We start from the raw sequence: 13,932 nt of genomic DNA, 5'->3' as shown, positions 1-13,932 counted from the left end.
CCAAAATTAGTATAATACTTGACAAATTAACCACTTAAAAATGGTTATTATGTTTTTAAAATAAATTCAATAAAATAAATAAAATCGGTACACTAAGCATTTATTAATCTGAGTTCATGGTAATTGTTATTATTTATAAATGTTAGAGAACTTTATAAATAAAGCTTATTCTGCATTAAAATGCTGTATAATACACATACGCGCACACACACACACACATTTACATATATACATATACACATATACACATATACACATATACATATATACATATACATATACATACATACATATATACGTTCAAAGAATCCGAATGAAGCAGCATAACTATTTCCAACATTTATTATAAACCAGCATAACAGAATAATTTTTTTGAAGGATCATGTGACTGGAGTAATGATGCTGAACATTCAACTTTGCTTCACAGGAATAAATTACATTTTAAAGTGTATTTATAGAAAAGAAAATCTGTGTTATTGATCAAATAGATACAGCCTTGATGAGCATAAGAAACTTTAAAAACATTAACAATCTTACTGATCCCAAACGTTTGAACGGCACTCTATATATTTCATTTTGTTTAGCATGTTTCCAGTCCAACGCACTGTTTGAGCCTAACAGTTGTTGTCCATCATGGCAAACTTCTGGCAACATTAGCTCCCGGCCATTAGCTTTCTGTGTGAGAGTCTGGCACACCCAGATAAATGGCCGACCCATATGCCGTTTTCGTCTGCCAGTTCACTCCGTACTCTGTTGCGTCATTCAGCATTATACACTCCAGATACTGTTTGTTTATCCATTTCATTAACCCAAGGTGAGCAGTACCACATGTGTCAGGCTTTGCTTAATACCTCAGGAAATGAATTGGTTCCTTATCAGATGGGGGAACCGTTGTATGACTGAGTTACATTATGCAGAGTTGGGTCTGGTAATCTGGCTCGGGCGCTGTCGGGTGCCGGTGGAAGATTTATGACTTAATTATCTTCAGAATTGCTTTGGCGAACTCCTGTCGGGCCACCAGAGACAGTGATGCCACCGGCAGCCTCCTGAGAAAGTGGTGATACTGAGCTAGATGATTCTATTGCCACGTAATTGAGTAGTGCACTTTCGTATTTTACCGTCTCGACCTTATTGCTAAGAGACGTCCATTTCGGTATTCAATATGTGCTCACCTCAATGAGGCTTTCAGATAAATGTATATTGCCACCTGTAATGCTGAAGAGCAAGGCTGCGCTTTTTTTTTTTTTTTCACCTCGGACATGGATCTTTCCCCGAGAAGGCTGCCCTTTTCATGCCGTGCTTCACAAATATAAAGCGGGTGGCCAGTGTGGGAGCACTGTGACAGAAGGTGGCAGAGAGGGCACATATGGAAGGTGCCAGGTGGGGTCAGGGGGCAGCTGGACAGGAGACTCCACCAGACACCTGGAACACTGGCAAAGTCCAAAATCACAGCTCCCGTCCCGTCACATGCTGTTGCATACTAATCACATCAGGTGTCATTGGAGGAAAGTAAGGGCTGTTTGATTTGCATCAGCCAGGGAAAAGGCCTTCATAAGTATGCACAGGAGCTGTTGACTATGCAGTGACCAATGCATAAAATATCCATTTCATTACAGAAAAAACAATAATGCAAGTGCATATTGTTGTAAATGGGAAATCTTGCCAATTACTTAACACTTTGATGCTTGAAAACATTTTGCGCCTGCGGTGAATACAATAAAGCAATGCTTCTGTGTTTAAATCACTGTCATTTAAGGCCAGTAATGTTTACAAAGAACAGTGTATTATTCTGTAATCATCCTGGATTAACTAAATATCACAGTGACAGGTGCAAAGGCTCAATTAGACATGGTGATTTATTGCTGGAAAATGGAGAAGTTAATCGTGTTGTTTTGAATTGTTAAAAAAGGCTGAGAAGCATAAACAATTGTCTAGTGTAATGTGTATGAAACTGCAGTTTGATATGACCCTGAAATTCACTGAGGCTTTAGAAATTACAACAAACACCCTCTGCTTTGTTTGATTAATTGACTGTTTACTTCTACTCCTTGGGCATAGATTGCAAGGTCAAAACATCAGGTGATTAAAAACAAAAAAAACTTATTACACTGATGTATATTCATGCCATGACATAGTAGACATCATGCAAATGAAAACTGATTTGTAAAAAAAAAAAATCAATATATGCATTCTTGTATTTGATTCAGCAGTTTGATAAATAAAGTTTCCTTCTTTCATAAGCTCATAAGCTAAAATCATGTACAGGTTTGGGCCCGCACGATTATCTCACTGCCCAAAGTCTTGACCCAAATAAGTAATGGCAGGATAACAAAATCGTAAGAGCTAATATAATTTGTCCTCCTCTCTGCTAACAGAAAGAACAAGAGTTGAGCAGGTTCCTTTGTTTAGATTTGATGTGCCAACAGAGCTCTGGTTGTCGGTGAAGATCATGAGATCTGTCAGATGGCAGTCGATATACATCATACCCATTGACTAGGCATCTATGCATAAAAAAGGAATGTTAATGCACGTCATTGGACAGCTGCCATTTGCAGACTTAGCCGGGTTTTCTCTAAACACCAGAGTTCCTAGAGCAGCGAAACTGTGCAGAGGGTTTCAGATTAGACTCAAACTCTCTGTAAGTTTCTGCAATCTTCTTAAGACGCTGAAGTGCCTACTTTTGATTTAGCTTATGGTGTGTATACGAGTACATTAATGCTTCAGTCTTTCCCAGTGCAGATGGTTTAAAGCTTGATGAACTGAAAAGGGGGTGCGCTGCTTTACGGCACTGGAAACTCTGCGGAGACATAAAACCCTCAATCCAATACAGATGGGAAATAGGGATGCCTGCCAGACGCACTGTTTCTCTCTGCATTAAAAAAAAAAAAATTTAGGAATCTAAAAGTTACATGCAAATGTAGCGGGTTCTTCCCCTCCTTTCTGGCTCTCTCTGGACGTGAGTCTCGTAAATAGGGGATACTCACAGAGTATGCTCCTGCGCAGTAGATTAACAGCAGCTGCTGTCGGATTGTGCTGGGAAAAACTTGCCTGCGGGGAAGTTTTACTGTAAAAGGGGCTGGGGAGTCGATGGGGGTGGATTAAATTTATAAGCACTGACCTGCAAGGGCTACTTCTACCAACCTTACCAAATCACTATGTCGCTCTTCCTCACCACAACTCAGCTCCAAATGAGATCCACATGCCTTCCAAACCTATTATATAGACCCATAGTGAAGAGCCAATGAGATTGAGAGAACATTCCACATCAGTCAGAGCCTTTTATTTGATGATTAAGCCGAGCTTTTGGTTGCACATTCTTTGCTCACTCATTGTTCACCCCGCCCCTAATTATCATTCATTACACACCTATTATTAAGAACTCAGAACTAAGTCTCAGATGACGCTTACTTGGACTTAATATGTAGATTTTTGTGTAGGCACTATCACATAAGTGCAGTATTTTATTATGCAAGTTAATAAATACAATTATGATTAAGAAATCATAATTGCACATACACAAAAACATTAATTATGTTATTTGAGTATATTCATATTTATGCACTGCCATTCAAAAGTTTGGGTTAGTTTTTTTTATTTTATTTCTACGTTTTTTTAATATTACAATTAAAAATAAATGGATTCTCTGATTAATAGAGAGTAAAAAAAAAACACTTTCTTCTTGTAGCAATCACTTTTTATTATGTCCTTGCTCAATTATTTAAGTATTCATTTCTTTAAAAAAATAAATAACTAACTATAATAATAACAATTATAATAATAATAATAATGGGATTCTAAGAAAGAATCCAACATAACGTGGTTGGCTGCAACTAAAATGACTGAAAGGTGCTTATTTACCAGCTTCGTTTGGATCAGAGCTCAAGAAATGTTTTTTTTTTTTTTTGTGCATGCAAGACCATGCCTCATTAAAGACTAATAAACGTATATGAGTGGAATTTACTCGGTAAACCCAGTATATTATTTATTATAGATCTTATAGACGTTGAAGTAAAGATATACTGGCATAAAGGCATGAACTGGGCATCAGAAACAATTGCATAATTGTCATAATTGGTGCAGAAACCCCAGTGCCAGATCTATTAGATCCAGAAGAACAGCTCATATACATTTTGATGCCCAGAACTGTGATGAATAAATTACAAATGAACTGTTTGGATATGTTCAATATGTATGTATAAGATCATCATTATTCCATCCAACTTTGTAAACATGACTGTTCCATCCCATTTGATTGTTTTCCTTAATGCCCATATGCAAATGTTATCTATTCCTCATGCTCATGTTTTCTACACTTCACGCACAGAGACCGCATGTGAAGCATAGTGTGATCGCTCCAATGTGTCCGATCTCTCCGTCTGCCAGGAAAAAGTTAAGCACCTGGGCTTGCAGATAAATAGCCCTCATCAACTGTACCATAGAGAGTAATTGTGTGGAATCACTGGAATTCTGCAAAAGTAGAACAGACACTTTACTAGCTGTTATAATCATAACTGTGAGTTCACTAAGAAGGTTTTTAAGTTGTCACTTTGTTACCCGTCATACTAGTGTTTTCGTTCGATTTGAACTGTGTTGCCTTCTAAATTTCTGTGATAGAAGGCTGTCATTCCGCCACAAGGAAAATAACCTCCGGTAACCGGAAAACCATAACATTCTACCTTCTCAGCTCTCTCAAATTAACATATGTTCACCCCTGTGAGCTGTTGTACTTGTGCTCTGACTTTATTTGCATTATTCCAGATTGGATTACCAGAGACAGGCTGGGCACAATGCAAATGCAGCACACAAAGCTCACGTGTCAGCCTTTAATGTGTATACATATATATATATATATATATATATATACAGTATATATATATATTCATGTTTAATGAGATGCCTGTATGCTCCCCCATTGAGAAAGCCTGACTGCTTGCTTTATTTTCCACATACCCACATTATTGTTGACATGATGCTGCCGGTTGCTTGTCTTTCATTGTGCAGCTCTGGGTTGGACTGAGGATGATGGTGCATACCGACAGTGGATTCACTAGCCCTCCCGTAGTGCTCCAAGACCTGGGAAGCCATTCATTATACTCTGGCATATATTTAATAACTGGCAGGGACAGCAAGAATGCAGCTTATTCAGCATTATGGCCTGTGTTTTCCAATAAGTATGTTTTGATAAATGAACGACTTGCTGTTCATTGGCCAAAGGGAGGATTAGGACTGTAGCAATTATTATGTAGTTGCCTGACCACAATCATTTTAGGTTATTGTGCACTGTAGATTACAATATTGCAAACATACAGAAATTGAATTAATTATTTTTAATTTTATTTTAGCAATAAACAGGGGATCTTTCCTTTGTACTGTAGTCAGGTTTTTTTATTTACTTATTATTTCTTTTTATTATTAGATTTTATTTAGTCACATTGAATAGATTTTATTTTATTTTATTTTATTTTATTTCGCAATAAAGAGGGTGACCAGCTGGCAAAGTGGTTAACAAGAAAAACTAAAAATGGCACTTCATGCCCGAAAGTTGGTCGACCCTTGATGTTTATTAAGCCTTTGCCACAAGTAACATAAGCAAAACAAACAATTAAATCACTAACCACAATTAATTGTATGGAACTGAATTAAAAGCCAAAATGTTGCTGATACCCACAGGAAGAAAAAATGCTGAAAATGAACAGTGCTCTTCTAAGCACTGGACTCAAGACCTCCTCTATTACCTGTGCATTCAAGACAGATTTACAACTCATTCTAGGATCTCGAGAGCGGGAAATAAGCACACGAATAAGCCACTTAAGCTCTCCTTCAACCCCAGAGACTGTAAGCTCAAGCTGATAGCAACCACGGGCTTTCCCACAGAGTAGCTTTTTCATAGAGAAGTGCATGCCTGAAGAGAGGCCCGTGTCTTGGAGACGGCAAGGGACATAAATCCTGGCCTCCCCACACCCCACACAGCTCCAACTGCGTTCCTGAGCATCTCCATTCAGGTTTTTTTTGACCTGGTATGCCACGCTCTAATGCTTAATAGCCATTAGGAACACCCTGGACTTTTATTTCAGTAATAAACGGGGGAACTTTCTTTTGTATGGCAGTCAGGTTGGACAAGTCCAACACAACAGTCACTAATATAGGGTTTGACACACTTTCCCCTGTAATTACCAAGCGCGCTGATAAAAAATAAACTCTATAATTCACAAATTCAAAGACATAAAACACCATACTTGTGGTTTTCATGAGTATAAATTGCACCTGGTTTTATTTGTTTTCAGCACCACAAAATTAGTCTGCCTTCCTTTTGAGGAGAATATATCAAGAGATTTCAGGCTAGATTAAATGGCATTGAGGAACCATGACCAATGACAGAGACAGAGACTGAGCCTGGCCACCTGGTTTTAGTGGTTGAGCGCAGTGTGATTTACATCCGTTTAATCACACACCAGGATCTGTGCTTTAATGCCTCTGTCACTATATATGATGCATGTGCAAGTTGATCCACAACATGATTTGCATCATTCTTTAAATACTGTATATAATATGACTCTTATTTTCTTATTTTCCAGCTCCTTCTACAGTGTCTATCATGCATCAGGTCAGTCGCACCATTGACAGTATCACTCTCTCCTGGTCCCAGCCAGATCAGCCCAACGGGGTCATACTTGACTACGAGCTGCAGTATTATGAGAAGGTATCACATAAACATACTTGAGTAATACTGTACGTAATGCATGTTATACGCTTATAATGGAATGCATGCAGTGTCATTTAACATTATCATTGGCATGCAGTATTTATTCTTGGTTTTGTGAGAGTATCTTATAAACACATGAGTTAAAATTAAATTGCTGTTGTTGTTTATTTGGTAATAATAATGATAAGTATTATTAATATATATATATATATATATATATATATATATATATATATATATATATATATATATATATATATATATATATATATATATATATATATATAATTTTTTTTTTTTTACTTTCTGTAAAAAAAGTATTACAAAAATGTTTAAATAAGTTTTAACAAAAATATTAAGCAGCAACCGTTTTCAATATTGATAATAAGAAATGTTTCTTGAGAAATGTTTTCTTCACAAATATACTGTTTTGCTGTATTCTGATCAAATAAATATTTGATAAATAAAGAAACAAAATAAATAAATAAATAAAATCATCAACCCTTAACTTTTGAACAGTAGAGTACGTAATGATATATTGGGCCAAATATTTATATTTAAAAAAAGAAAATATTTATATGAAAGACTTTTTTTTATAAATAGTAAAAATACAATTTCTGTGAAAACAACACACATTAAAAATAACTACTTTTATTTAGTTAGTTATATTTATAGTTATACATATTTATTTTACTCTTTTACTTGATGTGATTTTTATTTCGTTTTTGCACATTTCTATTATAGTATTGCTTTTATTATTATTATTATTATTATTATTATTATTATTAATGTTGATGTATTAAAGTTCCTTTTGAAAACCATTATTCGTTTAAGGTTGCTGTTTAATTGGGGGTTTTGTCAGCTGTTGGAAATGAATAGCGAACTCCTGTTCTGTCGAGGGATATTATAAACACAGTCACTCTGCGAAAGGGTGTTGTGGTTTGATCCGGATACCAGTGGCTAAAATAATAGAGATTTCACTGCAGTAAAAACAACTATTTCACTTACAGATTCCTCTCTGTCAGCGCGGGCCGCAGAAAACACACACACGCTAACTTGTGCTTGAGAAACTCTCACGCCCACATAGCATGCCGATATTCTTTCAGTCTCCCGTTTCGCTTGCTTTTGTTTCACCGGTTGACACACATAAGAACGCCACGCCCTTAAATACAACACACATAGTTTGACAGATACTTTCTGTCTTTTCTTTCTTTCTTTGTAATACACATACACAAGCTGACGGTCCCCAGGGCTCTGCTCCTGTTCTAACTCTTTCCTCTGTATAATTCCTCTCAGACAGTGCTGAGGACCGCCTGTCAAAACACTCTTCTCAGACTGCAGCAAAGCTCATATCACAGAGCTCAGAAATAGAGCTGACAGGAAAAAAGCGGAGCACTCAAGTAGTACATGTATACACACACACGCAGAGTCCTACATTCTCTGCATCTCCTGCGCTACCACTCTTTCTCTTCTTCACTTACACAAACAGACACTCAAGCAGCGCGACGATGGCCGCAGCTTTCAGCCCAGACTAATGAATCGTGGCTGGCCTGAAAGTGTCAGCCACCGCTCCTCTGCCCAGCACCCTCAAGTCGAGCTCTCCTGATGGGGTTCACGAGATAGATAGCCCTGTTAGAGAGCCATATGTACACCTCGGAGTCTCTTGTGATGTCCTCTAGTGTGAAAAACTGTGACCAAAATGCCATTGCATTTGTAATAATGTCTTTACCCCTTTTTTGGTTTTTCAGGACCAGACGGAGCATAACTCTTCCATAGTAAAGAGTCAAACCAACACCGCAGTCATCCGTGGCCTCAAACCTGGAGGCATTTATGTCTTCCAGGTCCGAGCACGTACGGTGGCAGGGTTTGGACGGTACAGTGGCAAGATGTACTTCCAGACCATGACTGAGGGTAAATATGGTTTACGTATGGTTTGTTTCATCCAAAAATCTACATCATCTCTTCAGATTTGGTTTTTATTAAAATAAATTACATGCATATGATTCCGCCCATCATTCTTACATATCCTGCTTCTTCTGAGAGCAAACCTGTGTGTAATTGACTTGCTGAGGCAGATAGTTAATCTACTAATCTAATTCTCTAATTATGATCCACATTAGCGAGAGGCATCTCCAAATGATCTGTCCTCTCTCCACTTCATGTTTCCGATTAGATCTGAGAAGAAAAAAATTATATTTTTTATTTATTATTCTCAAACTACTGTTCAAATGTGTGCGGTCAGTAACTTTTATTCAGACTTTTATTCAGCAAGGGTGCAATAAATTGAGAAAAAGTATAAAAAGTAATGACAAATAATGTTCCAATAGATTAAATAAATGTGGTCACTCTGAACTTTCTATTCAGGTCAATAAATGTTCTATTTATGAAATAATCCTGAAGGAAAATGTAGTTTGATTTGAAGTGGCGCTGCACGATCGATCGGTGTATGACATCAAAGTACCGCGAGAGCGATTCAAAAGCACAAGGAGTCTCTGCTCTCTAAAATTCTTGCGGTCATTGATATCACACACCGATCGGTCTGATGGTGATGACCCGCTTCAAGTTGAACAAGTTGAATGAATTGTTCATAAAGAACTATTTACTTTACTCCTGAATGAATCAGCCATTTGAACGAATCAAACAAATGAATAATGACTCGATGACTTAATCATTAAGACATTTACCACCACCTGCTGGCAGTTTTAGTTTATTATTTAGAGTAGCATTTCATTAAAGAAATAATTAAATATTTAATTAATAATAATACATTAATAATAATAACATTTAAAAAATAAATAAAGTTATAGTTCATCCAACCAAAAATGCCAATTCTGTCATCTTTTACTCACATGGTCCTAAAGAGTATATGTAATACATTTTATCAAACAAAATATTTCTTGCTGAACCTACTTTTTGTAATCTTCATTTGATGCTTTGCACAAAAATTAGAAATGAGTAATTTCTCCAAATCTGATGTGCAATTAGATTAATAAATCACCACATCATGTAATTAATTATATACAGTATATATATTGTTTTGCTTATTTAGTAGTTGGGGCTAGCTTTTTTTTTTTTTTGGATTCTGTCCCACTTCCAGAACACTGAAGAGGAAGAATGGTAGCTTAAACATGTCGTTGGATGATCGCCCATCATTTGCCTCACTCATGCCTGCTCACTCGCTAAGCCGCTTATTATGAGCAGAGAGTCAGAATTAGTCTGATCTGTCCTCCCAAGCTCTCGGCTGGCATGATGAGAGACAGCAACTCAGCCAGGTGATCCAAACATGAATGTGTCATGCCAGCGGGCTGCCAAGAGCTTTAAAACCGATTAAACAGGAAGTTACAGGGCAGTTGAATTCACATGAGACCCGATGAAGTTCAGGTTTTTGTTTACTCACCACCTCAAGCTTTTGGGAGCTTGAAGCGAATGTCTAAATGTGGTCAAATCTGGTAGCACGCTAGCACGTACTTAGCCTCCAGGGTTGCTGAGTAAGCCCAGGGGTTTGTCTGCATTGTGAACGAATAGTCTGTAATTATAAACTAATAGGGAAGAACGAGAAAGCTAGGCAGGAGAGGAAGGGAAAAGAAAGTTCCCCAGGCCTTCCAACATCCCAATCCGTCTGTCTTGCACCAGTACACACCACCCAGCACATTTCTTCCATCGCCTGCCCATATGCTGCTGGAGCTAAGCAGTCCAAGTGTACAGCCTCGTCTGCCTGAAGGTATCTCACACATGGCTTCCTGTCCCAGATTCCCCACTGTGAAAGTGGGCAAGTGAGGGTCTCTCACCTGTGTAGACACACAATGCAGGACTCCTGTGCCTCAAGGCTGCATCAGATATAGAGACACTCCGCTGGGGTTTGTCAGGAAGTGCTAACTTTTAGATATGTGTGTGTTCCTACAGAGGAGTACAACACTAGCATTCAAGAGAAGCTGCCTCTCATCATTGGTTCGGCGGCTGCTGGTCTGGTTTTCCTCATTGCGGTGGTGGTCATCATCATCGTTTGCAACCGGTAAGTTCCACTTGTGGTGATCTAAACATGTAAACCATTAGCATAGCTTCCCCCCAATTATACCAGCAACTTGTCAAAATCCCATGCTTTTGTCCTGATTTGCTTCATTAGCGGACATTTACAGAGCAGCAGAGCTTGTAAAAACTCGCTTAATGACGAGGTTGTGTTAACAAGATGATGGTGGGCAGTAGTGAGTGTTGTTTTCAGGCTTTAGCACCTTTTTAAACAGTACAAGTAGAGCTGTTTGCCTTTGTTCGCCTGCAGACGTGGATTCGAGAGAGCAGATTCAGAATACACAGACAAGCTGCCGCACTACACCAGTGGCCACAGTGAGTACTTGGGTCTTGACTACTAAACACACACTATGTATACATTTAAAATGTACACTCAGTGAGGTTTTTGAACAGTAATATTTATATGTTTTTAAAGCAGTTATCTTCTGCTCACCATGCCTGCATTTATTTGATCAAAGCACAACAAAAATAGAAAATGTTAAATAACTGTTGGATATTTTAAATACTTGAATATTTTGTAAAATGTAATTTATTCCTATGGTTTCAAAGCTACATTTTTAGCATCATAACTCCAGTCACATGATCCTTTGGAAATCATTCTGAAATCATATTCTTATTTGTTGCTAATAAACGTTTATTATTATTAATATGTTGAAAAGGACTGAGAAGATTTTTTTCAGGTTACTTTGATGAAAGGAAAGTTCAGAAGAACAGCATTTATTTGAAATATAAATATTTTAAAATTGTAAATGTCTTTATCATCACTTTTAATCAATTTAAAGCATACTTTCATATATATATATATATATATATACATATATATATATATATGTATATATGTATATATATATATATATATATACTGACTCCAAGCTTTTGAATGGGAATAGTGTATAATGTTACAAAAGCTTTTTATTTTAGATGAATTCTGATCTTTTTTTTTCATCAAAGAATGCTGAAAAAAATGTACTCAGCTGTTTTAAATATAATAATAATAATAATAATAATAATAATAAAAATGATTTCTGAAGGATCATGTGACACTGAAGACTGAAAATGTAGCTTTGATCACAGGAATAATTTATGTTTTAAAATATATAAAAATAGAAAGCAATTATTTTAAATAGTACAAATATTTCTGCTTTTGCTGTATTTTGGATCAAATAAATGCAGGCTTGGTGAGCAGAAGAGAATTCTTTAGAAACATAAAAAATCTTACTGTTCAAAAACTTTTGACAGGTAGTGCGCATTATGGTTTTTTATTTATGTTTTTTGATGGAATTCTCTCATGCTCACCAAGTCAGCATTTATTTGATAAAAAAGCTCTATAATACTATAAATACAATCAGCATTTTACATACTAATGCCTCCATTTCTCCCACCTCACACACATCTATTTAGATACAGTATCTTTTTCACCATCAAACATACCTTTTTCTCAAAGTTGGACCTCAGTTTCTCAGGATTAATCTGTGAAATATCAATCCCACAGTTTCCCGTGAAATCCCAACAGAGACTGCATAAGATACTTCCCCTAGAAGCGATTCTGTGGTTCATCTTTGTTCTCTTGCTCAGTTCGTTTTCCATCGCTTGTTTATTTTTCCATCAAAGCAGTACACAAAGCTAATGCAAAAAAATCTCAGTGCCAGGTGTTTCAAAGTTAGCAAGATCCATCAAAGATTAGTCATAAAATGAGCAATACTTCAGTAAATACCATCTTACCCTCGGAGGGCTGTTCCATTTATAGAAATAAATCTTTAAGATTCTCTCGAGGCAATCATTTAAAGTTAAGCTTGCTCGCTTGCTTTGCCTCTGAGGGCTTATAGTTTATCTCTCTCTTGCTCACCCTGCTGAATGAAAATGGTCTGGCACTTTTTCTCAAGTTTTATTTTTCTTTGCCCTTCCTTATCAATTTAAACAGCTTTTATGCTATGTAATCAGTGGTAAAGGGCTGCTGTAAATGCTGTATCTATTGAAATCATTTCTGGAAGAGCATGGGACCAGTAAAACTTGGAAAACCAAAGTCTGAATTCATCCATTAGTGCTCAAGAGTTTCTCACTCTTCTGACTTGTGTCTTGTTCATTATTTTCCCTCTCTTTGTCCTAGACATTTTCTTATTCTTAAAAGTACAGTTTACTAAAAAAGAAAATTGTCACCATTCGCTCACTGGTATCACTTTCCTATTCTGTGGAAAAAAAGGATATTAGGCAAAATGTTCATGCTGCTCTTGTCCATATCATGAAAGAAAAGAGAAATTTTCACATTCATTATCTGGAAAATAGCAGGATGAACATCCTGCTAAACGCTTCCCTCTGTGCTCCACAGAGGACAGAAAGTAACATGGGTTTGGAACAATGTGAGGTTGAGTAAATGATGACAGATTTTCATTTTTGGGTGAACTATCCTGTAAAAAAGTGAGCTCTACTCAGAAGAATGTTCTCCAGAGTAGCACATACACTGCAACCTCATGAATTTGTCATAGTTTGACATTCACAAATCCTTTGATGGGGGATGCCATTCACTTCTCCCACTCCATTTATCTTCTTCTTGTTAAAAGAGCACATTTATCAATTCTGAAAACTTCTGTGCAGCCAGATCACCAATAGAAAGTCTCTCTAGCTGCTTGAAGATACAATGTCTATTAAAATGCCTTCAGATAGATTTGAAGCTAAGATACTGAATAATTGCATTTAAAGCAAGAAATGACTAGTCCTAGCATACTAAAGTATACCTTAAGCCAATTTACCTGAAACCAAAAGCCTTTTGATTGGCAGCAGTGGAAATTGCTGATATATGGTCTCCACCAGGGACTATGACACCCCAGAGATACATACATTAAAGCGCCTTATCTTTCTCTTGGCGAATGCTGTTACACTCCACTGACTGTAGTCATGAGCTGTTCCAATGTCATGCTTAGAATCCAAATCTACTGGAAAGCCAGCCATTCCCAGAGTTCCCACTGATTATTATGATATAACGGTGCAGCGTTTAAAAAAAAAGAAATGTTTTGAGTATTATAAAGTTTTTTTAATTTTTCAAGTGTCACCAGGAATGAAGATCTACATTGATCCATTTACGTACGAAGACCCCAATGAAGCTGTGAGGGAGTTTGCTAAGGAGATTGACATCTCGTGTGTGAAAATCGAGCAAGTCATTGGAGCAGGTAATCAAACTTCTAAACGTCCAACAGTGTTCTACCATG

The 13,932-nt window shown here is 36.9% G+C and overlaps 1 protein-coding gene across 2 annotated transcripts in view; it reads left to right on the top strand.

Annotated features, from left to right (window-relative positions):
* Positions 1-13,932, top strand: part of LOC127968250 (ephrin type-B receptor 2) — a 132,306-nt gene that overhangs the window by 99,286 nt on the left and 19,088 nt on the right. For both annotated transcript variants that reach the window (XM_052569312.1, XM_052569313.1), the window contains exons 6-10: positions 6,576-6,700; positions 8,452-8,614; positions 10,607-10,715; positions 10,980-11,044; positions 13,771-13,893. In XM_052569312.1, coding sequence (XP_052425272.1) covers positions 6,576-6,700; positions 8,452-8,614; positions 10,607-10,715; positions 10,980-11,044; positions 13,771-13,893 — 585 coding nt within the window. The remainder of the gene's footprint in view (positions 1-6,575; positions 6,701-8,451; positions 8,615-10,606; positions 10,716-10,979; positions 11,045-13,770; positions 13,894-13,932) is intronic.

The sequence above is a fragment of the Carassius gibelio genome, chromosome B11 (assembly GCF_023724105.1).
Source record: "Carassius gibelio isolate Cgi1373 ecotype wild population from Czech Republic chromosome B11, carGib1.2-hapl.c, whole genome shotgun sequence".
Lineage (NCBI taxonomy): Eukaryota > Metazoa > Chordata > Actinopteri > Cypriniformes > Cyprinidae > Carassius > Carassius gibelio.
Note: the sequence above shows the minus strand (reverse complement) of the source record. Positions and strands in the feature narration are given on the sequence as shown.